Source organism: Schistocerca piceifrons, chromosome X (assembly GCF_021461385.2).
Source record: "Schistocerca piceifrons isolate TAMUIC-IGC-003096 chromosome X, iqSchPice1.1, whole genome shotgun sequence".
NCBI lineage: Eukaryota > Metazoa > Arthropoda > Insecta > Orthoptera > Acrididae > Schistocerca > Schistocerca piceifrons.
The window spans coordinates 574,861,490-574,886,932 of NC_060149.1; the positions used below are offsets into that span (position 1 = coordinate 574,861,490).

The 25,443-nt window shown below is 38.5% G+C and overlaps 1 protein-coding gene across 1 annotated transcript in view; it reads left to right on the forward strand.

The window, feature by feature from the left end:
- LOC124721294 (cytosolic 10-formyltetrahydrofolate dehydrogenase) overlaps positions 1-15,161 on the forward strand; it is a 167,284-nt gene extending 152,123 nt beyond the window's left edge. Inside the window, exons 15-16 of the mRNA XM_047246202.1 lie at positions 9,476-9,675; positions 15,043-15,161. Coding sequence (XP_047102158.1) covers positions 9,476-9,675; positions 15,043-15,098 — 256 coding nt within the window. The 3' untranslated portion in view covers positions 15,099-15,161. The remainder of the gene's footprint in view (positions 1-9,475; positions 9,676-15,042) is intronic.
- The last annotated feature ends 10,282 nt before the right edge of the window (positions 15,162-25,443 follow it).

The window sequence follows — 25,443 nt, forward strand, 5'->3', positions numbered from 1 at the left end:
GATAGTCAGTGCAAGGGGCACAGTAAGCTCATTCCTCCTTGTGTGTGCTATCTATTAATGATCCATGTGGTCACTGAAGCACCAGTTGCATGTTGAATTGATGATGATGAATCTGGGGCTCTGAGTGCTTATCTGACGATTGCTCGGTCATCTCATTCTGTCATCTCCCTAGATCAGCTGTCTCCTTCTTGACACTGTGTTTGGCCATGTTTCACCCATTCGTGCCAACATCATCAAATATAGTGGTATCGCTTCTATTCAAATGCAGAGCGATTCACCGATTACTCCAACCAAACTATACAATCTCTCTCAAATACTGACATCTGTGTATATTGTACATGCACCTGTCTGCAAGGTGTAGTTACTCTCCAACTGATTATACTGAATGAAATTTACAAAGAGTTTATGTCCTGGTATCAACATGTCCCCTGTTTTTTATCCTTGCCAGCTGTGCTGTGAAATTGCTCTGCATCATCACACATGCATCTGTCGGCTGCCAAAGTTTACAATTGTGCCTGATACCTATATGAGTGCCAGTTTGTGACCAATTTGCATAACTCACTTGTGGTGCATCATCATTATCCCATTTTCATTGTGCAGTGCAATTCAATGGTGAAAGTTGAAAATTTGTGTCAAACACGGATTCAAACGTGGACTTTCTGCTTTATGCAGGTGGTAGCTTTAACTGCTATCTGAGCACACTTACCAGCTTACCCAAATTCTCAACTTGTTGCACACTATGAAGTAGCATCCCTGTCCATTTGCCTCATTTGCTCACAGCATTTCCTGTATTCCCACAAGGAGTATTGCCCCTATTGTGCATACACATTAAAGAATAAAAATCAACATTCTGAGGAGGTACTGATGTCAGCTGCAGTTGCAATGCCCAGTTGTGGCTGACGTTGGTACTTCCCTCAAAATATTGATTTTTACAGCCACTATGTTAAATTTCTGACAGAACAAACACCACACGTATAAAATGAGTAGAGTTGGCTCAGGGTTGTTTGTGAGGGATGAAGAATTCCTGTAATCTCCTGTGACACCGTATGGAACCTAGATGACCCAGTACATGCCATAGTTTAAAAGGCAATTAATGCAGTGGTATCATACTATATCTCTGTCAGGAAAAAAATTGTTGTGATATTCTTTAGGATTTAATAAGAATGTTTGTTTATATTTGACTTGTTGACTCCACGTCAATCCATAAATATTGACAGGTGCTGAGAGACCCTCTAGAGGCTTTATCAGGCAGTTAAAAAAAGGGTGGGGTGGGGGTTAGAACAGCTGTTGAAGAGGGTGTGTTTGTTGCATGATGAACCTCAGCCCACACTACAGGTAAACTGGCAGAAGTCATTAACGGCTTTTATTGGGATATCCTGGATCACCTGGGTATAGTCTCAAGCTAGCACCAAGTGACCTGTTTCTTTTTGCCGTATTGAAAGAGCACATGAGCAGAGAACTGTTTTCAGTGAAGCAGGAGGTTAATGATGCTGTGTAGGAATCAAGGGAGTTGGCAGCAATTATGTGTGACTCTCGAGTATTCACTTTATTTGAATATTATAAATCACACACTGACTAAAAACATGTTATTATCGTATTCATATTTACGGACTATAGATACAGACTACTCCTGTTTCACAACAGACAATTCACATTTTGATTTTTGCTCCAGTTTCCGACCTTTGAAAACTTAGAGCTTTACCAACTTTCAGACTGATTAGAAAAAGCAGAACACCTTGAACGACTAGAGATAGGATGCTCGTATTCACAGGATATATACATTAGTATGCTCTGCAGAAATGATCAGCATTTCAGTCACCTCAGTTAAGCATGTGTCCCATTGCCTAGTGAGCACAGGGTCCACCATGGGCCCAGATAATTCATTCTATGCGTGATGACATCAACATGTGTAAGCACAAATGGTGTCCTGTGGTATAACCATCCGTGCTGCGTTCACCTGATTTCAGAGTTCATCTGTGACAGTTGGCATTGTGTCACAGCACTGCACCCATCGTTTTGCCATATCCCACACATTTTTGACTGGCCACAAGTCTGGTGATCTGGCAGGCCAGTACAAAAGGCTGACATAGTGTGACATCAAGAAGGCACATGTTCATGCAGAAACATGTGGTAATGCATTGTCTTACTGAGAAATGCCATCTGGGATGTTGTGCAGAAAGGATATGGATGTGGGTCATGGGATGCCATTCACGTAGGTCACTCTGGTCACAGTGCCCTGGACATGCACCACCTGCCATTTGCGGTTGTATCCAATAGCACCCCACACCACAAGGCCTTGAGTTGGTGCTGTATGCCTTATGCGAATGCAGTCAGTATGATGCTGCTCCCCCAGTCTGTGGCTAACCGCAATGCGGCCATCATTTTCAAACAAACAGAACCTAAATTCATCCAAAAACACTATCTGTTGCCATTCCTGTCCCCTGTGATGTAGTTCCATATACAATTGCTGTGTACCATGTTTCTGCATATTCGTCAAAGCTAGGTGGAGAACTGGATGTCGCGTACGTAATCCATGCCATAATAAATGGTGATGGACTGTCACCCCTGGTAGTATGTGATGTGTTACTCTGTTCCACTGTTGCGCCAGAGCTGAGGAGGTCACAGATCTGTCCTGCAATACCATTCGGATGAGGTGTCGATCTTTGCAGGCGATTGTCTGGGTGGTGTGACCTAACCCATCTCGTTGTGTTCTATGGCCTTCCATGAAGCAGTTTCCTGGATGGATGCATCACATTCCCTCATGCCAATAATGTGCCCTCTTTCAAACTCGCTAATTTGATGATACGGTTTGCGCCTATGTCTGTGGAACATTCTGCACATCTGATCAAGTCAGACTGGTCCGTTACCTTCATTTCATTGTGCCAACAAGAGCCACAGGCACATTTTACTGGTAGGTGGTGTTGCATCGCAATGTCGATGTTGACCTCGTGCTAATCATTTCTGCAGAACATGCTAATGTACATGTCTTGTGAATATGAACATACTATCTCCAGTTGTTCCAGGTGTTCTGTTTTCTAAACATTGTGTATGTTGTAACCTTATTTTTTGAAAAAAGATGAGGATCAAGAATAGGAGAAACAGATTGAATAGAAGTTTATTGTCTCATAACATACAATTTCAAGTCATTGACATGGTGTACAGGAGAGTCATCAAAACATCAAAACACAACAGCTTGTTTACAGTTTTCCTTAAAATATAATTAATTTAATATACTGTACTGAATACATAATTATTACACAACATGTGGATTTTTAAAAAATAACGAAATATAACATCCTAAGTATGTGTTCTCTCAAGCTCAAATTTTCAGATCATCCTCCATGAACTCTTCAACTGAATGGTAACATTTCTGCACCTTTGCAATGTTTATAAATTAATAGTGAAAAAATTCTTTCCTTTCACCTTGTAAATTTTCATACCAACATACTGTGGAGTTTGAGCGTAAAGCTTTAAATAGTGGGTGGTGCTGTAATAATGTTGAAATTGATTTGGTACAAATAATGATGGTTACTATGTAGAAAGGTAATCAGTTCATAGATGTACAGTGAGGGAACATTTGATGTACTTAGATCTTTTAGGAGTGAGCAACATGATTTTCTTTGCTTTACATTGTACGTATTTCTAATGATAGTGTTTTGAAGTTTTAATAATAGAGACATATGGTTCGAGCTACTCCAAAATATAATTCCATACTATATTATTGATACAAAGTAGCTGCGATATACTACTTTCCTTATCTCCATACTGATAGCATTGTAATAGTATCATTATTGCAAATACTAGACTATTTAATTTATTTGCAAAGTATATACTGCGATAAATTTTTGTCTAACTGGAATCCAAGGAATTTCACAAATTTCTACAAATTCTGATTTTTACAATGAATTTGAATATCATTTAACTTTGCTTGTTTTAAGTTGCGTTAAGTGAGTTTTTCTGTGTTTAATTTTAATCTACTTTTCTAATTTTTCTAAGGTATTGATGATGGATTGAGGAATTTGATTGGGACTGTTTAAATGATTACAAATATGTCATCTGGAAATAAAACTGAGTGACACTGAGTATTAAGCTGTAGGATAAGGAATGGAAAAAAGAAAGAAGGAAAGGAAAAATGAAAGAAGGAAAGGAAAGGAAAGGAATGAAGTATAAGTCTCGTATGGTGCAGGTGAATGATATGGTTTGAGAAAACTAAAGGTGTGTTTACAACTGTGTGCCTTGTGGTTCATCACCTTGCATTTGCAGCTTGCCTCCACATGGAAGTAGAGGCGCACAGTGTTAACAGAGGTGTAAATGGATTCACTCGCATGCACATGTTGAGGAAGAAGCATGCACCTACACGTGTGCCTCTGCTTGCATGTGGCATAAGCTGCAGTTGCATGGTGACTAGCTGCAAGGCACACAGGTGTAAAAACCCTTAAAAGTGAGAGACAAGTACAAGAAAGTGGTAGTGGATATTAAAGCCAGGGGTTTGTTGGAATGGAGGATCCGTTGAAGGGGAATTACCCCTTTTCATCATCCATTAATGCTCTTGATAGGTTGGGGAGTGGAGGGGAAGCATGGGTGTCCACAGAAATTTTTCCAAGAGGGATAAGATTCTCAAATTTCCATTTTTCTTATAGCTCATTAGCTGAATTTGAGTGTATGTTTGGACCAAAGAAATAAATTTGACAGAAAATACACAAAACTCACTCACTGTATCTTAAACATTTGATAGTTATCAAGTCTCTTCTTTTTTTAAGGTAGATTACTATCAGCTTAATAAGTCACAGCTGCAAAATACTAACACGAATTCTTTACAGACGAATGGAAAAACTAGTAGAAGCCAACCTCGGGGAAGATCAGTTTGGATTCCGTAGAAACACTGGAACACGTGAGGCAATACTGACCTTACGACTTATCTTAGAAGAAAGATTAAGGAAAGGCAAACCTACGTTTCTAGCATTTGTAGACTTAGAGAAAGCTTTTGACAATGTTGACTGGAATACTCTCTTTCAAATTCTAAAGGTGGCAGGGGTAAAATACAGGGAGCGAAAGGCTATTTACAATTTGTACAGAAACCAGATGGCAGTTATAAGAGTCGAGGGACATGAAAGGGAAGCAGTGGTTGGGAAGGGAGTAAGACAGGGTTGTAGCCTGTCCCCGATGTTGTTCAATCTGTATATTGAGCAAGCAGTAAAGGAAACAAAAGAAAAGTTCGGAGTGGGTATTAAAATTCATGGAGAAGAAATAAAAACTTTGAGGTTCGCCGATGACATTGTAATTCTGTCAGAGACAGCAAAGGACTTGGAAGAGCAGTTGAATGGAATGGACAGTGTCTTGAAAGGAGGATATAAGATGAACATCAACAAAAGCAAAACAAGGATAATGGAATGTAGTCTAATTAAGTCGGGTGATGCTGAGGGAATTAGATTAGGAAATGAGGCACTTAAAGTAGTAAAGGAGTTTTGCTATTTGGGGAGCAAAATAACTGATGATGGTCAAAGTAGAGAGGATATAAAATGTAGGCTGGCAATGGCGAGGAAAGCGTTTCTGAAGAAGAGAAATTTGTTGACATCCAGTATTGATTTAAGTGTCAGGAAGTCGTTTCTGAAAGTATTCGTATGGAGTGTAGCCATGTATGGAAGTGAAACATGGACGATAAATAGTGTGGACAAGAAGAGAATAGAAGCTTTCGAAATGTGGTGCTACAAAAGAATGCTGAAGATTTGATGGGTAGATCACATAACTAATGAGGAAGTATTGAATAGGATTGGGGAGAAGAGAAGTTTGTGGCACAACTTGACCAGAAGAAGGGATCGGTTGGTAGGACATGTTCTGAGGCATCAAGGGATCACCAATTTAGTATTGGAGGGCAGCGTGGAGGGTAAAAATCGTAGGGGGAGACCAAGAGATGAATACACTAAGCAGATTCAGAAGGATGTAGGTTGCAGTAAGTACTGGGAGATGAAAAAACTTGCACAGGATAGAGTAGCATGGAGAGCTGCATCAAACCAGTCTCAGGACTGAAAACCACAACAACAACAACAGGTTACTATTACATCATAAAGGTAAGCATATTTCATTGGTATATCCAAAATACATCTTTTTGCATTTTTAATATGGGTCAGTTGAGTCAACTCTAAACAGCTGAGGACTGAATGAAAATGCTCATCTTCCCCACGTCTTGGCATGTTACTGTTTAGCCATGACAGCTGGGCTACAGAACTTCTAACTCTATGGCTGGATGTTGCAATGAATTTTGCTTCATATGTTTCAAGAGGAGGATAGTTCAAGAAAGCCCAAACATCTTATTGACCTTGATACTTCACCATTTTTTCATCTCTTACAGTGCCAAAATTGGCATGTCTTCTGAGTTTAGGCCCAAATATGAAGTGTAGGTGAATAAACCTACACTACAGAATGACTGTGTTTCTCAAAAATCACTCTACTGTGTAGAACTGAATACAGTCTCAGCAAACCTTCATGGGTCAAATACAAACCTACTGTTGAGCTTATGACATGCAGGAGGCAAAGGGGCTGTTACTGTAGGAATTGGGGCAGGTGTCGGGTGGGTATACTGCAGCCATGTTTGTACTGTTATGGGTGTTGGAACTGTCCTGTTTTAGGGCTCATCAATGTCTTTACAAGTAAGCAACTGAGTGAAGAAGGGGTACTCCATTCTGACAGTGTCCTATAAAGAACACGTTCACTGGATACGCCGAAACTGCTGCCGTGACAATATGAAAACCCAACAATGTAGTGTTTACTAAAACCACAGTGTTCCCCTTGCATTCCATAATGCTAAATCCATGCTTGAGAAGAATCAGAGAGAACACTGGAAATATGTGGGAATTCTAAAATTAACAAGAAGTCTGCCACAGATTGCAGGAGGTGGCAAGTAAAATAAATTGCATATCAAGTATAGTTTTAGAAAGATCAGCTAGTGAAATTTTCATGGACATTAATAAGTCTAATAAATTTAATTGGGGGGAACATATCATTCCATAATGTCATACATGATCCTTTTTTTTAACTCAGCAAACAAAGCTAAAGTTCTCTGAATTTGAAACCATTTAACGTGAATTATTTCTTGTGTGGACTGAAGAACATCCTGCAGAGGTGTGTTCAGGGAGCTGGGGATTACCACCTATTGTTTCCCAACATATTTATCCAGTGATAAAATTTGTCGTCAATAATATATTTGTTTTCAAAACTGACAGCTCACTTCATTTAAACAGTACCAAAAATAAGAATAATCTTCACACAAAGAAATAAAGTCGCTTGTTGTGGCCCAGAAAGTGTCCATTATTCAGGAACTCACATTTTCGGTAACTTGCCAGCAGTTATAAATATTTTCAGTGTAACAGGAGCTTAAAGGATCACGCACGTTCAGTGTTTTCCACTCCACTTGCAAGTTACTTACTAGAACCCTTTGATGTGTATATAATTAGCAATATCAGGTAATGTGAATGTCATGTAAAAGCCAACTTCGGCACATTTTCATTGCAGTAGTGTGATCAACAGAAAGAAATATTGTGAGCAGTTTCCTGTCTGTCGATGTGTGGTTACAATAACCCAAGGATTATCATATTAACCTCAGTGTATTGTACATTTACATGTTTTGTTACATGATTATTATTATCTAAATGAAAATATGCTTGCAATTTTTTTGACTTATTTCAAATCCATGAGGACCATTTCACTTAGTATAAGTGGAAGGGTCAAAAATTTATCTTGTTTAGGTTGTTCAAAAAATGGTTCAAATGGCTCTGAGCACTATGGGACTTAACATCTATGGTCATCAGTCCCCTAGAACTTAGAACTACTTAAACCTAACTAACCTAAGGACAGCACACAACACCCAGCCATCACGAGGCAGAGAAAATCCCTGACCCCGCCGGGAATCGAACCCGGGAACCCGGGCGTGGGAAGCGAGAACGCTACCGCACGACCACAAGATGCGGGCGTTTAGGTTGTTATAAATATGTATTTGTAGTCTCCTGTCTGTGGAACAAAAAGTGTATCTAATTTAATCGGATTAAAAGTACCCTCTATTATGCAGTGATAAGCAATGATAAGTAATTAAGTTAAAAGGAAACATGAAATAAAATTTTTCGTTCAAGGGGAAACATACTTAAGTAGAAGTATTTGAAAGAAATGTACGCCATTTGACTGTAAATTACTATTTATTTAAAACTTCCTGCCAGATTAAAACTGTGTGCCGGACCGAGACTCGAACTCGGGACCTTTGCCTTTCGCGGGCAAGTGCTCTACCTACTGAGCTACCCAAGCACGACTCACGCCTTGTCCTCACAGCTTCACTTCTGTCAGTACCTTGTCTCCTACCTTCCAAACTTTACAGAAGCTCTTCTGCAAACCTTGCAAAACTAGCACTCCTGAAAGAAAGGATATTGCGGAGACATGGCTTAGCCACAGCCTAGGGGATGTTTCCAGAATGAGATTTTCACTCTGCAGCGGAGTGTGCACTGATATGAAACTTCCTGGCAGATTAAAACTGTGTGCCGGACTGAGACTCGAACTCGGGACCTTTGCCTTTCGCGGGCAAGTGCTCTACCAACTGAGCTATCAAGCACGACTCACGCCCTGTCCTCACGGCTTCACTTCTGTCAGTACCTCGTCTCCTACCTTCCAAACTTCACAGAAGCTCTTCTGCGAACCTTGGAGAACTAGCACTCCTGAAAGAAAGGATATTGCGGAGACATGGCTTAGCCACAGCCTAGGGGATGTTTCCAGAATGAGATTTTCACTCTGCAGCGGAGTGTGCACTGATATGAAACTTCCTGGCAGATTAAAACTGTGTGCCGGACTGAGACTCGAACTCGGGACCTTTGCCTTTCGCGGGCAAATGCTCTACCAACTGAGCTACCCAAGCACGACTCACGCCCCGTCCTCACAGCTTTACTTCTTCCAGTGCTTGGGTAGCTCAGTTGGTAGAGCACTTGCCCGCGAAAGGCAAAGGTCCCGAGTTCAGGTCTCAGTCCGGCACACAGTTTTAATCTGCCAGAAAGTTTCATATCAGCGCACACTCCGCTGGAGAGTGAAAATCTCATTCTACTATTTATTTATTTCACATAATCATGTTTTTGGCTTTATAACCATTCTCACGTGCAAGTTGAAATGTCAGAAAAGTCTGACATGCCTAAATGATATTTTGTCATCAAAATAATGTATATTTGGTCTTGTCAAAGATACATAATAAGACTGACATTGTGCACAGTGAATAAATATTTACAAACTGTAAAGTGTATTTGACAGCCAACACATTGATATGACCTACATTCATCGTGTTCATACATCAACATGAATGACTGATGAATTGGCTCTATTCATTGTTCCACAGGCTAGTGAATACACTCATTTTTTCACCATTATGTTTTTCTTGAGCAAGATGCAAAATTTGCCATCTAGTTGCATTTTACTTCAATTTCAGAATATTTGTTTTGATTTGTTTCAGAGATATTGACGCAGTAATCAACCGAGCAAACAACACAGAATTCGGACTCGCATCTGGAGTATTTACAAGAGACATTAATCGTGCACTTTACATAGCAGAGAAAATAGATGCAGGGACAGTTTTCATAAATACCTACAATAAGACTGATGTGGCAGCTCCATTTGGAGGTTTCAAACAATCTGGATTTGGAAAAGACTTGGGTACATATTATTTAGCTTCCAAATATTTTGGATTACAGTCATTGAAAATCTTTCAGCAAATTTACACAGAACATTTCCTGCAATACAATAATATAACTTCACCATGTTGTATATAAAAGTGTGTAGAACCAAGCATTCAACATATGACTGTTTTGGAAAATTGCTTGAAATATTTGCTTAAGTGAGTCGTGCCCTCCAAATAACCAGATAAGGTTGTTCAGGTCATTAACACTTTTATCGTACTATAAATGGTATAATCATTCATTGATTTTACCACTCGGTAAATTGAAAATTCAACATATTTAATACAGCATAAAAACTGTTCAGTTGTGATGAAACATTTTTTCTTAACAAGAGTGCTGCTCAGTGAAACACTTTTTCATATCTAAGTTTTAGGGCTAATTCTCAGTAAAGCACCAGAAATCTGCTTGTCATGATATAATAGAAAATGTGAATACATAAACAAATGAATACTTTTAGAGACAATATGACAGTGTGATAACTATAAAGCACTTGCGGGGCAAATTTAAGGTCCAAGTGACACAAGTGGTCACTTGGGCTGTTAATGAAACATTTGTATATGGAGTGAATCATAATTAGTAATGAAAACTGAAATGGTTGAGAGTACTTGATATGGGAGGCAAAAAACTTGCAGTAAACATGGGTTTCCAGATAAGCTGTTTGCGAAATAATTGCTAATGTGCTGTTGCAGTCATCTCTGACTTCAGTATGAATTATTATCATGGTTACTCTAAATGTATCCGAAATGTAAACTTTTTGATCAAGTGCACATCTAATTAGGTTCAAATTTTCATCCAGCACCCACCTTAACAAGAAATACAAGGCTACGTACTTGTTACAATTTACTGTACACTTGTATCTGTTAAAGAAGGTCTTGCACTTGTCACCTTTACATTTGGAGGTAATACTGCAGTGAGTTACAAATTCTTTCAAACACTCTCGGATCATCTCATAAATTGCGACTTTCCTTTTCACTGCTTCAGATTTTCAACCATGTCGATGACACTACTGAGATGACCTCAGACAGAAAAGTCCAGAGTACTGAGGGCAGGTGACCTTTGTGGCCAAGGTACAGGGCCTGCTTAACCCATCTTATGCAGTACTGGTGTGTTAAAAGTCATCTTACGTCAGCAGCAAAATATGCCTGTGTCCCATCATGCTTGTACTAGTCTCCACAACATTGTGCAAGGTATACTGGGTCATGGGTGAAATTTGAGCCTAATTATATGGGTATATAACATGAAAAGTTTATATTTCATGTACATGTATAGTACCAGAACAGTATTTCGTAGTGAAGTGAGTGGCAGCTCGTAACCAAACCTTCAAAACTGGCTCACAAATGGCGCATTTGTGGACCTATATTTAGTGGCACGCATTTGCTTCTGCTGATGTGTTTTTTCATTATTGATTATGATCTACCCTGTATATAAATATCACAACGACATTTTTATTATAATGTTTTTAGTTAAATATTGAATCTCATGTGGCTCACAGCATGGTGTATATTGTTTTTTGTCTGTTGCCATTTCAGCAATGGGTGTGTCAATTCAAACTGGTACTGTCACCAGGAAATGAACCCAGTTCCACTGTATGAAGGGTGTGAATGATGCCTTTCAGCTATGAGGGTGGAGGGGGGGGGGAGGGGAGGAGGAGAGATAATAACACTTACAACAGTAATAAAATGAGCAAATGCCTAAGAAAGGTACCTAATACCTGAGGTAGGAGGGGGGGAGGTGCCAAATAAATATGTCAATTGTGTTGAGAAACCCTCTCAAACTGCCCTGAATACTTGCCTATCATCCACTTTTTGCTCTAGCTTGAATGAATGATTTTTTCCCTATAAATGTAGAAAAGTGACTTGCAATTGACTCAAAATCAGTCAAGTGAATTCTATATGAAAGTTTGTAGCTGGATGAGTTCTTAACCAAATTGACAACTCATCGTCAACTTTGCGTCCTTATCAGAAGGCTGCTCAAATTTATAACCCATAAATGACATAATGGTTTCAGTAACACATTTTGTAGTATTTAAAGATGCTGTAGGCTTTGGGGTTTTTTGTCAAATTGTGTATCAGTGGCTCAGAGCAGTATATGAATACCAGACATCAGGCAATGTGTATGTCCCACTCATGCCAGCATAGAGAGAAGCCCACATATTTTGGATTCAACTACATCAAAATTGCACTATGAGTAAACCGAGGAATGTGCTCATCAATCAGTCACATGTTTGTCCAGAGGGAAAATAGTAGTTGGTGCAACCATATGAACAATTGACAAGAGCAATGTGCTGGTGGTGGTACAGGAGTAATTCTTATGTGAGGGGGTGGCATGTTTCACAGTTTTATCAATGATCAATCTGAGAGACTTCTGGTTCCATGTGATAAATCATTTATGTTTATTGAGAACAGAAGCAATTCTATTATACTTACTTGGACACACTACTGGTATTACTTTTGCTTGTGTTGAACATTCACCACGTTCTATTAGCCAATAAGTCTTTGAGCCAGTCACTTATTTTTTAAGATACTTTGTTTAACTGTTTTGGTTATCAATTGATAATGTGGTGCAGTATGAAATGGAAAAAAGAAAGATAAGGGTTTAGAGTCTCATTGATGACAATTATTAGGGACAGAGTGCAAGTTGAGATTAGGGAAGGAAGTTCACCATGTCCTTTTCAGAGGAGCCGTCTCGGCATTTGCCTTAAGTGATTCCCAATAACAACAGGAAAACTTAATCGGGATGGGTGAATGGGAATCTCATCCGTTGTTTTCCCAGGTGTGAGTCCAGTGTCTCAACAGCTGCTCTACTTTGGTGTCAGATGCTGTTATTTATATTTTTTTATTTTTTTTATTTTCTCTTTATACTTTTTTGATGTTATATGTAATTAATCATTGAGCCGCTGTATTATGCTTGTTGTAAGCATCTCTCATATTTCAGTGATACAGTTATGATCTCTTCCTCAGTTAGTTTTCTATTCATAGAGCTCTCGGCACTGTAGCTCTCAGCACCGTATGTAATACATGCATAACATGGTCCTGTGGCTTTGTTGATAATCATACTATGAGTCATTGTAATCTTAGTGCTTTCCCATTTTATCAAAGTCCTTCCATCTCAGTTTTTTCCTCTCTTTGTTTTGTGTAAATTTTTTGATATATTCATACTTTCTTGATACACTTCTTCCATACTTTCCTCTTTATGACAATGCTTCATAGATTTATTCTTCACCAAGGATTGGGCAACTCGTTGATTTTTCTTTTTTTCTTTCCCCACATAGTTTTCTGTTCTCATTTTGTATTTTTAGCTTTGCACTTTCATATGCTGTTATGTGACCTGCATATTTTCTTCTTCTGTGCTTTTATCCAGTTCCTTTATCAGTTGTAAATTTTCTTGTAAACTACTTTTGTTGTCATATCAAATTAAATCCTCTTTGTTACACATAACATTTGTTATATTTCTCTTAAAGTTTCATTGGGTTCTTATCTAAACAACTGAATTTGGTCTTACAATTTACAGTCATGTCTTAAGCTTCTTTAATGTCATTGTGTATATGTCCAGTTTCCTTTTTGGATACAAAGTGAGATGAAATAGTTTTTAACAGACAGGACTCACATTCAGGAGCAGTAATGTTTGAACCCATCTCTGGGCATCCAGATTTAAGTTTTCTGTGATTTCCACCAAATCATTAAGGTGTGGCCCAGAGTTTTTCCTTTGAAAATGACACTGCTGATTACTTTCCATATCTCTGTCCAATCCTAGCTTGTATTCAGTCTCTAATTACCTTATTGAACCCTGATCTACCATCCTTTTATTTCTTAATTTTTGTGTGTACTTGAGTGTGTGCATTTTGTAATTAATTGATGTAGTAGTCTGTAGCAACAACTGTGTAACAGCCACTTAAGCAATGAACTTACTAGTATAAAGTAAGTTGGGATTTCCTGTGATGTCAACAGAAGCTTTAGTTGAGCAAATGTAGTACTAGATATGTAGTAGAAAGAAATTGAAGAAACTAAATGCATTTGAAGAATTTTCATATAGTAATGAACTCTCCAGTAAAAATATATTAGTGTTTTAAGTCCCAAGAATAGGAAAGCAATGTGGATACAATTTGCACATTTATGTTGAGTTTGGTCGAATGAACTGTTGAAATTATTCTGCAAGTGCTGCTGTCCACATCTGACAAATCGTCTGTGTATTTTGAGAACACTGGTGGCCCTATTATGGTGTCTTCAATCACACCTTGTATGATTTTCATTTCTCTTTAACATTTATGATCCATTATATAGTAATCTTGTCTGTCATTGGTGCTTGATGCTTCACTTGGTTTTCAATGCTGGACATTTTTTTCATTATCAGCTAATACAAAGTATATGTGGCAGTGACACTTGGTGTGATCTCTTCAGGGGAATGCATTTTTAAATCCAGAATTTGATATTTTATGTTTTTGTTCCACACACCCTCTTCTTCTTATCAATTGAAGACGTAAAGTCTGTAAATGAGTCCGCAATAATATTGTGGCTCTTTATTTGTAAAGATCCATCTTGATCATACAAGTGATCAAGACAGCCGTCCGTTGTGGCCGAGCGGTTCTAGGCGCTTCAGTCCAGAACCGCGGGACTGCTATGGTCGCAGGTTCGAATCCTGCCTCGAGCATGGATGTGTGTGATGTCCTTAGGTTAGTTAGGTTTAAGTAGTTCTAAGTTTTAGGGGACTGATGACCTCAGATGTTAAGTCCCATAGTGCTCAGAGCCATTTGAACCATTTTTTTTTTTTGATCAAGACAGACCTTTACAAATAAAGTAACTCTCCTTCTTATTCAAGCAATTTCAACCCTATGACATCAACAACTATTTAAATGCTAGACTTGTTGTAATGTTCCAGTCCATCCATTGCATTTTTATAGGACCAGAATATCCTAGGATTTTATGAAAAATCTTCCATGGAATTCCAAGTGTGAAAATTTTCATAGATGGCAAGGATAGTCTTCTTTACAGATGCAAGAGTTGCAGTAACATTTCTCAGTTGTTTCCCTCCATTACCTTTTGCGGAACGGGCATAGCAATAATTGTGTTCTCCTCATTAGAAACTAACAATAAATTGTCACTGGACTGTTTTCTCTTTAAAATCAAACAAGATATTGATTTATAAGAAGAGATTGTGCATGTTTTGTGATTTTTTTTTTTTTTCATTACGCACCAGTGGAGTACTTGGTTAAATTTTACATATAACCATTTGTTTTTAAATCGGCAGTTATATGTTAGTAGATTATATGACCATAAGAATGGACACAATTTGAAAGGATTTCTTTCTCAATAATTGGAGACTGATTTTTCTTTTGTTTCTGTTTCAGGTGAGGAGGCCCTTAATGAATACTTGAAAGTGAAATGTGTCACACTGGAATACTAATATTATTTTCCTGACTGGAGATTTTTACTGTCTATTTTTTAGAATATATTTTGTCATATTTGATGCACAGCTTGTATTTAAGAATCTCGTACTCTTGCCATTTCCTTGTTAATATCTTTTCATTATTTTTACAAAATATTTTAATAAGTTTTTTTCATCCTATATTTGGTGCACAACTTGCAATGAAGAATCTCTTGCCATTATAATTTATTTTACTCCTTTCAGACATATATTTTTTTCTTGTTTTTTTCTTATTTTATGTTTCTGTAAACTTGTTGCATTAATCTACTGTACTGCTGGTCTGAATGAGAAACAGAATTGATACTACTATGTGCCATGATAAAGCAGTGCGAGAGATCATCTTTCTTTGATTAACAGGGACTTACCAGGGTACCTACTCTGGTTCATATGCTGATGAAAATGAATGTGCATAGACATGTGTAGGCATGCACAGCCACTCACATCCATGTTACTACTACATGCACATGCTGCTCCCCCCCCCCCCCCCTCCCCCCCACATTCTCACACATTCAGCTGAAGAAAAACTGACCAGAATATCAGGAATCCTCCAGAATCCAACTTTATTTCTTCAGAAATTATTTCTTTAAAGTAGCTGCTTTTAGTATGACAGTAATAAGCTACTACCTATTATTTTCTGAACAAAATAAAAATAGAATGAAATGTAAAATGCTATGTGAACAAAGACTGTGTGTGATGAGAGAATGTTGTAACCGATGTGTGCTGTAATAAAGTAGACTAGTGATAAAAGTAAGTTTATAAATGGCTGGATCTGTGTATAGTAAAATTATGACTTTTGCTCATGATTAATGAAACATTGACTGTAAAGATTTCTACATAGATGAACCGTTAGTGCACTGACAATATCAGACTGTCACAATACCTGTAATCTCAATGTGTCTAACAATTGGATGAGAATTTACTGTTTGAGATCTGAAAATCAGTGTTGCCGTCCTTTCTTTTCTTTTTCTTTTTTTTTTTTTTTTTTTTTTTTTTTTGTATCATTCCATCTTGCCATATTGTGGATTCAGATATGAAATAAATAAATTATCAGTATGGTACTTCTTTTCTGTAAGTAAATGGAATACCCTTCTGTTATAGTTTCTTTGAGGGAAGTATATACTTGATGATGAGGGCAATAATCTGCCATATTGTGCTTCAGACACAAATAGATATTTACCGTATGACCTTCTACAACCCTTATTACTTTCCTCCCCAGACAAAGATCATAGAAGAATAAGCAACAAAGATTCCTTGGGAATATTGCACCTCAACGACTAAAATGTTGTCCTTCCAAACACATGCTTTCCTTGGCTATGCAATTTTTAAACAGAAACCATGTGAAAACATAATCGAGTTTATGAAAATCAGATAGGTTACAGCTATAAAAAGCATTTAATGAAAGATGTATTTATGTACACTATCAGCTGCTGTATAAACTGTATGAAAATTAGCTACTAGTTTTGGTCTATATGAACCACCATTTGGCACTGGTCAAAAATTTATTATAGCATTTCGTTTTTTTAATGTGTTAAACATAGTTGCCATAATTTTGTATTGACTTAAAGGGACAAACATCTCCATGATAAGTCCCTGAAAACTGCACAGTGTTGACTGGCTGCCATGTGGCATCATGTAGATGTGGTATGGAGGGGCATGGGGTCAGCACACCAATTTCGCAGCTTTTGTCGATTTTCCAGACCATGGAGCCACTACTTCTCAGTCAAGTAGCTCCTCAATTGGCACACACTTAATTACACAGTAACTGGACATCAGCTTACTCCCATTGAAAAGGCAGCATATACACTTCTTGTAATACCCGTCCAAGTTACTCTTATTACACTCATATTTCAAACATTGCAAAAATTTCATAACTGAATTAATGAAACACATATTCGAGTTTTCTATAGACTATTGTTTTGAATATTCATGAAAATCTGCAAAACAAAAGCCCACAGACAAGTGGAAATCTCTTTCATTAACACAGTTATGTAGGAAGTTGTAGTGTATTCCTTTTCTTCCTCTCTTACAGCTGGTAACAATACAATGTCACTGTTCCTGAAAGCTAGGTTTTAATATGTAAAAACTAAATTAAACTCTGTGATAAGTCCCTAAAGACTTCACAATTTCAACTGGCTGCCATGTGGTGTTATGTGGTATGGAGGGGCATAGCATCAGCATACCAATTTCCCAGCTATAGTTGATTTTCCAGACCATTGAGCCACTACTTCTCATTCAAGTAGCTTCTCGATTGGCATCATGAGGGTGAGTGTACCCCGTTCCAATTATACCAAGGAAAAAATCCCTGGTAGTACCAGGCTGTGAATCTGCATCTTCAGAAGAGACCTGCATCATTCCTCATGTTTTAATATTTAAAAACTAAACTAAACTCTGTGATAAGCCCCTGAAGACTACACAGTTTTGACTGGATGCCATGTGGCGTTACGTGGTATGGAGGGGCATAGCATCAGCATACCAATTTCCCAGCTATTGTCGATTTTCCAGACCATTGAGCCACTTCTTCCCATGCAAGTAGCTTCTCGATTGGCATCATTAGGGTGAGTGTACCCCATTCCAGTTATACCGAGGAAAAATCCCTGGTAGTACTGGGCTATGAATCTGGATCCTCTGCATGAGAGTCAAATGTGCTGACCACTTGGCTGCAGAGGCAGTCTTTAATATTTACATTTACAAAAATATTAATAAATTTTTAGTTTTCTTTAACATCATTATTTCATACAACTGTTAGTTGAATTTAATGTAATTGACAAGTTGTAAGAATTTTCTCCATTGCATATCAGTGGTGAATTAACTGAACCTCTGTCTCTCTGTCAGTAAACATTTGCATCTATCATAAAATCTTCGTCAATCAACACCTAAGATCAACTAAATTGCCCTTACAGATCATGTGAATGTAACCTATTGTAAATAATTTTCATCTCTCTTTTGTAAATGAAGTTATTTTTTGTTAATAATTTTGCTATCTTTCTCAAGTAAATTATATTACACAATGTATTTAAACTTCTGAGCTAAATTTCAATTACGGGATGCAATTGTCACAAAAGTCTCATTTTCAAACAGTTTAGTCAAAATTAATTTCAGCATTTCCTTAGATGTTACCTTTCTTTGAAAAGAGTTTTTTACACGAACACCTTATCTGTCATAACGGACCAGTGTGCAAACTACTGCAAAATCATCAGAAATGGCAATCAGAGTGAGGAACGTCAGACTGATTTACATATGCCATGTTGTAATACCATCAACATGAGAAATGATGCAGGTCTCTTCTGAAGATGCAGTGATTACCATTACCGCTATACGATACTGGAAAAGAGCAACTTATCTTGAAATTTAGAGCTGATTTGGCTCTATAACGAGAAGAGTTAGGAGTTTTGTGAGCTGCAGTAGTAATGTTAGGACTAGAGAAGACGAAATTACAAGCAAGCCTTTCCAAGTAAGTGAAAAGATCCAGGAGATGTTGCAAGTCTGGTTGCCTCAGCTGTCTCCAATACCTTAAATGCTTTGGAGGCTGAGTAAAGAAGTATTCAAACAGACAAAAATATTCAGCAGCAGTTTGACTGTGCAGGGCACAATGTGCAAGCTAAGTGGAGGAAGAAAAGTTTAAGGTAAGGAGGGTCTTATTGCTGGACAAGTAAGCACAGAAGGGGAAAGTCAAAACTGGCGCAGAACTCCATGTTAAGTCAATGACCAGTCATAATACAGTTTTTAAATGGTAAGAGTGTTAGCACAGAATGAGGGTATACCTAGGATCTATCAGTTTTATAGTTGTAAATTGTCATAGCTGTGTTTGGACTTAACCAGAGCTCCAAGCACTAATAGAAAGCACTGAAGCTCAAATCATTATAGCTAAAACCGGAGTTAAATTCAGTCAAAATTTTTACAAAGAACCTAATGGTGTTCAGAAAGGATAGATTAAATACAGTGTGGGATCTGAATTTCTCCTGGTATGTACAATTTTCAAACAACTTACGGATATTCAGCCAGGTAATATTTTCAGCGACCGCCGATATTTCGGTGGGAGTACACCCTGCCATTTTCAAGGCAAACTGCAATGGACAGGCAATGTACAAGCAAATTTAAAACCTCGGTTCTTAGACTGAGAGCAGGAAGGATAATACACACTGAACACTAGTGCTACCGAAGATGACCAAAGTCAGAGATATCATAATGAGATTACGAACTAGCAGGTAAGGTAACATTGACTCATCCCTCTGTTTTTTGACAAGGGAGAGAGCAGGATTCCAAACAGATTTTAAACAAAAACCTCCATCCCTGTTCACATGGTTTCTCGCTAATTTGATCTCAACTGCTTCCTTAATAACACTGCCCCAATAGCTGGACGTGCATGCCAATATCTCAGTGTTGTCATATAGCATGGGGTGACCAGTATCCAAGCAATGTTTGGCAATAGCAGATCTGCTTGGCTGCTGTAATTGTATGTGCCATTCATGCTCAGTACATCGGTCCTCCACAGTCCTGATAGTTTGAACAATATATGCCATGCCACAGCTACAAGGAATGCGATATACACCCGCCTCACGCAAACCAAGATCATCCTTAACAGAACCCAAAAGCACTTTAATATTAGATGTAGGTTGGAAAACACATTTCACATCATATTTGCATAAAATATGACTGATCTTGTTGGAAGTGCTTCCTACATGAGGCAAAAAAGCAGTAGACTTAGGTTTCGACTCAGAATTATCATCAATCACCTGATGCACCATTGGTCGATAGCGCAATGCATGTTCAATCTGTCTGCCACTAATCATTTTGACAAAATGTAACTTCAAGATGGGACAGCTCAGCTGGCAAAGTATCAGCATCGGAAACAACATGTGCCCTGTATACCAAGGTACGAAGTACCCCGTCACGCTGAACCGGATGGTGACAACTATTTGCCTGTAAATACAAGTCGATGTGTGTACGTTTCCTGTAAACTGCATGTCCCAATGATCCATCATCCTTCCTCCTAACCAAAACATCAAGAAACGGAAGGCAACCATCGTCTTTCACGTTCATCGTAAAATGAATGTTCGGGTGGATCAAGTTCAGATGTTCTAGAAAGGCATTCAAATTCTCCCTACCATGAGGTAATCATACAAAAGTATCATCAACATATCTGAAGAAACGGGCAGGTTTCAAAGGCGCCGACTCCAATGCACGTTCCTTGAAGTCTTCCGTAAACAAATTTGCAATCGCAGGAGACAACGAACTACCCATCGCAACTCCATCTGTCTGCTCGTAATACTGGTCATTAAATAAAAAGTAATTGAATGTCAGCACATACCGAAAGAGATTAGTTAATTCAGCACCAAACCTAACCTCAATTAACCACAACAAATCGGACAGAGGAACATGAGTGAAGACAGAGACCACATCGAAACTTACTAAAATATCAGAGTCATTCAACTGCAGCCCCTCCAAATGACGTAAAAAATCAGCTGAGTTCCTGATATGATGTTCACATCGACCAACTTGTGGACGCAACAGAGAAGAAAGATGCTTGGCTACACGATATGTTGGAGCGCCAATATTACTCACTATAGGACAGAAAGGAACCCCTTCCTTGTATATCTTCAGAAGGCCGTATATCCTAGGGGGAAATGCACTATAGATGTTAAGACTCTTGATAGTGTTCTGAGACAAACCACTTTTCTTCAGGATGTTGTTGGTCTTTCTCTCAACACTTTTTGTGGGGTCTGCATTGATTCTGCGATACGCTGAGTCGGATAGTAAATGTTGCATCTTTTGTCGATAATCCTGTTTGTTTAAAACAATGGTGGCATTGCCCTTACCTGCAGGTAAAATAATAATATCAGGATCAACTTTGAGAGAGTGTAAAGCAGCCCTCTACGCTGCTGTTACATTACTTTTGGGTGGACGAACCCTAGTGAACACACGGCAGGCCTCCCTCCTAACCTTCTCTGCAGTGTCAGGATGTAGTTTGCAAACTGCCTGTTCAATTGAACTAATAAAATCAACTACCGGCAAACCCTTCAGTGTGGGTGCAAAATTTAAACCCTTCCCAAGCACAGATAAGGCTGTGCCATCAAGAGATTTCTCTGTGAGATTTATCACAGAACTTTGAGATATAACATCAGACTCCGAGCCATGAAAACGTTCAAACTTGGCCAAATGCCGGGCAGTAACAGAATTGTATTCTCAGTTGGCTTGAGTCCATGAGGCACCAGTCCCAAGTGCAATCAGACAATTTCAAAGCAACCATTAAATGGAAACAAAACAAATCTTTGGAAACAGAATCCAAACATCAATGAGTAAAACGAATCCTTTCATGAACAAGAGCCAAGCCAGCATGTTCCTTAATGCAATTGGTGGCAGGAGAATTGGCTAAACTTCATAACTGTCAAGTTAGACTGCAATGTGCTTTGTCGTTTTTATTGAGGTGTCGTGATGAAAATCATGTCCCAACATTTGCCAAGGTTGTGCACCATATTAATTCTCCTAATTTACAGGAAGCGTACTCACACTGACTTGTATTTACAGGCTAATAGTGTCACCATCCAGCTCAGCATGAAGGGGTACTTTGTACCTTGGTACATAGGGCACATGTCGTTTCCGATGCTGAGACTTTGCCAGCTGAGCTGTCCCATCTTGAAGTTACGTTTCATCAAAATGGCTATAGTGATATACAGATTGAACGTGCGTTGTGCTATCGACCAACTGTGCATTGGCTGATTGATGATAATTCTGAGTCGACACCTAAGTCTACTGCCTTTTTACATTACATAGGAAGCACTTCCAACAAGATCAGTTGTATTTTATCGAAATACGATGTGAAATGTGTTTTCCGACTTTCATCTAAAATTAAAGTGCTTTTGGGTTCTGTTCAGGATGATCTTGGTTTGTGTAAGGCGGGTGTATATCGCATTCCTTGTAGCTGTGGCATGGCATATATTGGTCAAACTATCAGGACCATGGAGGACTGATGTACTGAGCATAAATGGCACACACGATTACGGCAGCCAAGTAGATCTGCTATTGCCGAACATTGCTTGGATACTGATCACCCCATGCTATATAACAACACCAAGATATTGGCATGCACGTCCAGCTATTGGGGCAGTGCTATTAAGGAAGCAGTTGAGATTAAATTAGCGAGCAACCTTGTGAACAGGGATGGAGGTTTTTGTTTAAACTCTGTTTGGATTCCTGCTCTCTCCCTTGTCAAAAAACAGAGGGACAGAGTCAATGTTACCTCGCCTCCTAGTTCGTAGTCTCACTATCGATATCTCTGTCTCTGGTCATCTTCGGTGGCACTAGTGTTCAGTGTGTGTTACTTTCCTGCATCAGTCTAAGAACTGAGGTTTTAAATTTGCCTGTACATCGCCTGACCATTGCAGTTTGCCTTGAAAATGGCAGGATGTACTCCCACCAAAATATCGGCGCTCACTCAAAATATTACCTGGCTGAATACCTGTAAGTTGTTTGAGGATTAAATACAGTTGGTGCTGCCACGTTCATTTGCTATTGGAAGTAGTTTATCTTGTAATGAACTTTAAGTAGGTAGTTCCTGTGAGTTAGCATAGGTAAAGATTGTACTTGACAAACAGAATACATTAATAACTGGTTTCTTTAGATGGCATAATCCCTGAAAGATTCAAAGAAAACTTGAGTCTCATTTAAATAGATATCCTACTCATACAATTATAGTTGATGGTAACATCAATCTACCTTTAATATGTTGGTGAAAACTCATGTTTAAAGTCTTTGGTATGCGTAAAACACCATCCAAAATTGTGCTAAATGCTTTCTCAAAAAATTATTTTGAGTAATTAGTTCAGGAGCCCACTCAAAGTTTAAATGGTTGTGATAATGTACACGACCTCCTAAAAACAAATAATCCTAAGCAAATAGGGAACATCATGATGGATGATGGTGAAGACAGCCTTGACTGTGGGGGTGGAAGCACAGCTATCATTTTACAGCATCATTCCGAGAACAGATTGTGGTCCTCTGGTGTGTAGCATAGTGGAAGATCTAAACCAGAAGCTCTGATGTTTCTGCGATGGTACTGGGTGCAAATTTCTTGACCTCCACACCGGGTGTAGAATTGTAGGATTCCTCTTAATAAGTCAGGCGTGCACTACACACAGGATGTGGCTACTAAGATAGCAGAGGACACGTGATGTGCATGTGTGGGTTTTTTGGAATAGAGAAATCCCTCCACAGACTTAATAAGATGCCTTCGAAGCCCAGAAATAGTAGTATTTATCATATCAGATCAGAGACATAAAATGTAAATATAGTATCAGTTACATGCAGGAGCATCTGTGGAAAGGTCCCAGAACAAATCTCACACATAAGCCGTAACAATGCCGAGATAGTACAAGGGACAGAACACTGTCTGAAACCAGATGTCAATAGCAATGAATTTATATATTCTGACAGGAATGTGTATCGCAAAGATAAGGTGAATGCTGTTGGTGGAGATGTGTTTATAGACATACAAAATGATAATATCTAGTGAGATTAGTACAGATTCCAAATGTGAAATAATTTGGGCAAAGACAAGTGTTAGAGGTGGATCAAACATGGTCATCGGATGCTTTTACAGACTTCCTGTCTCAGCAGCAGTAATAGTGGAAGAGTTGAGGGGAGACATGGAGAATACTTTGCATACATTTTCTGGTCATGCAACAGTTTTAGGTTGAGATTTTAACTTACCAGCTATAGACAAGAGAACTGACTCATAAAGATAACATCTTACATCTGCTGCTGACATACAGATCCAAACTTTTTGACTCAGTTAGTTGCATAGAACAGGAATTCAGTGATCATAAAACCATTACAGCATCACTGAATACAGCTGTAAATAGGAATAAAAAGAAAGGTAGGAAATCGTTCTGCTTAGCAAGTGTGACAAGGAACACATTTCTGATTACCTGAGCAGTCAATACAAACATTTCATCTCCAGCACTAACAACACTGAGTATCAATGGTCAAAGTTCAAGTGCATTGTACAATACACTTGAGACAGGTGTATGCCAAACAAGGTTATAAGGGGATGGAAAAGACCCACCATAGCTTAACGGCCATGACAGAAAACTGCTACAAAATCAGAGAGAGCTTCACTGCAAATTTAGACATAGCCAAAGCTTCACAGACAAATAAAAATTTAACGAAGCTAAAATTAGCCTAAGGAGAACAATGTGTGAAGCATTCAATGGATATGAAATTATAATTCTATCTACCGACTTGACAGAAAATCGTAAGGAGTTCCAGTCTTTTATTAAATGAGTAAATAGATCAAAGCCATCTGTCCACACACTCTGTGACCATAATGGCACTGAAACTGAGGAAGACACAGAAAAGACCAAAATATTATACATCTTTTTCCAAAATTGTTTCACTGAGTATTGCACTGTAGTTCCTTCATTAAATCTTTGTTTATGACAAAATTACATATCAAAATAGGCTACCATGGGATATAAAAGCAACTGAAATCACTTAAGAATGGGGAGGCCACTGGACCTGACAGGATGCCAGTATGATTCTATTTAGAGTATCCAGAAGAACTTGACCTCCCCCTAGCAGCAGCGTACTGTACGTCTTTCAGTGAGTGAAGTGTTCCTGAAGTTTGGAAAGAAGGACTGGACATTCCTGTTTTCAAGAAAGGTCATCAAATGGACACACAAAACATATGTCTATATTTCTGACATTATTTAGTTGTAGAATTTTGGAACATGTTTTCTGCTTGTGTATTATGACATACCTGGAGGCTGGAAATCTCCTTTTTAGGAAACAACGTAGGTTCCAAAAACAACAATCATGTGAAACCCAGCTTGCTCTGTCCATCCACGAGACAGATAAGGTTGGAATTTCCATGAGGCTTTTTGTGGGTGATCCTGTTGTACACAGAGAAGTCACGATGTAAAAAAATTGGAGAGAAATGGAGGAAGACCTGCAGAGGATCAACACTTGATTCAGGGAGTGGAAATTGACCTTCAATATAAACAAATGTAACATATTTATTACAAACACATAGACAAAAAGACCCTTTATTGTATGATTACACAAACACAGAACAATAACTAGCAGCAGTTACTTCCATAAAATATCAAGGAGTATATGCACAGAGGGATCTGACGTGGAATGCCCACATAAAATTAATGAGTATGGCAGGTGCCAAACTGAGATCCACTGGAAGAATCTTCGGGAAATGTAGTTCAACAACAAAGGCAGTGACTTACAAAACACTCGTTTGACCAATACTTGAATATTGCTTCTCAGTACAGGATCTGTACCACATTGAAGTGGTAGAGGAAATAGAGAATATTAAAAG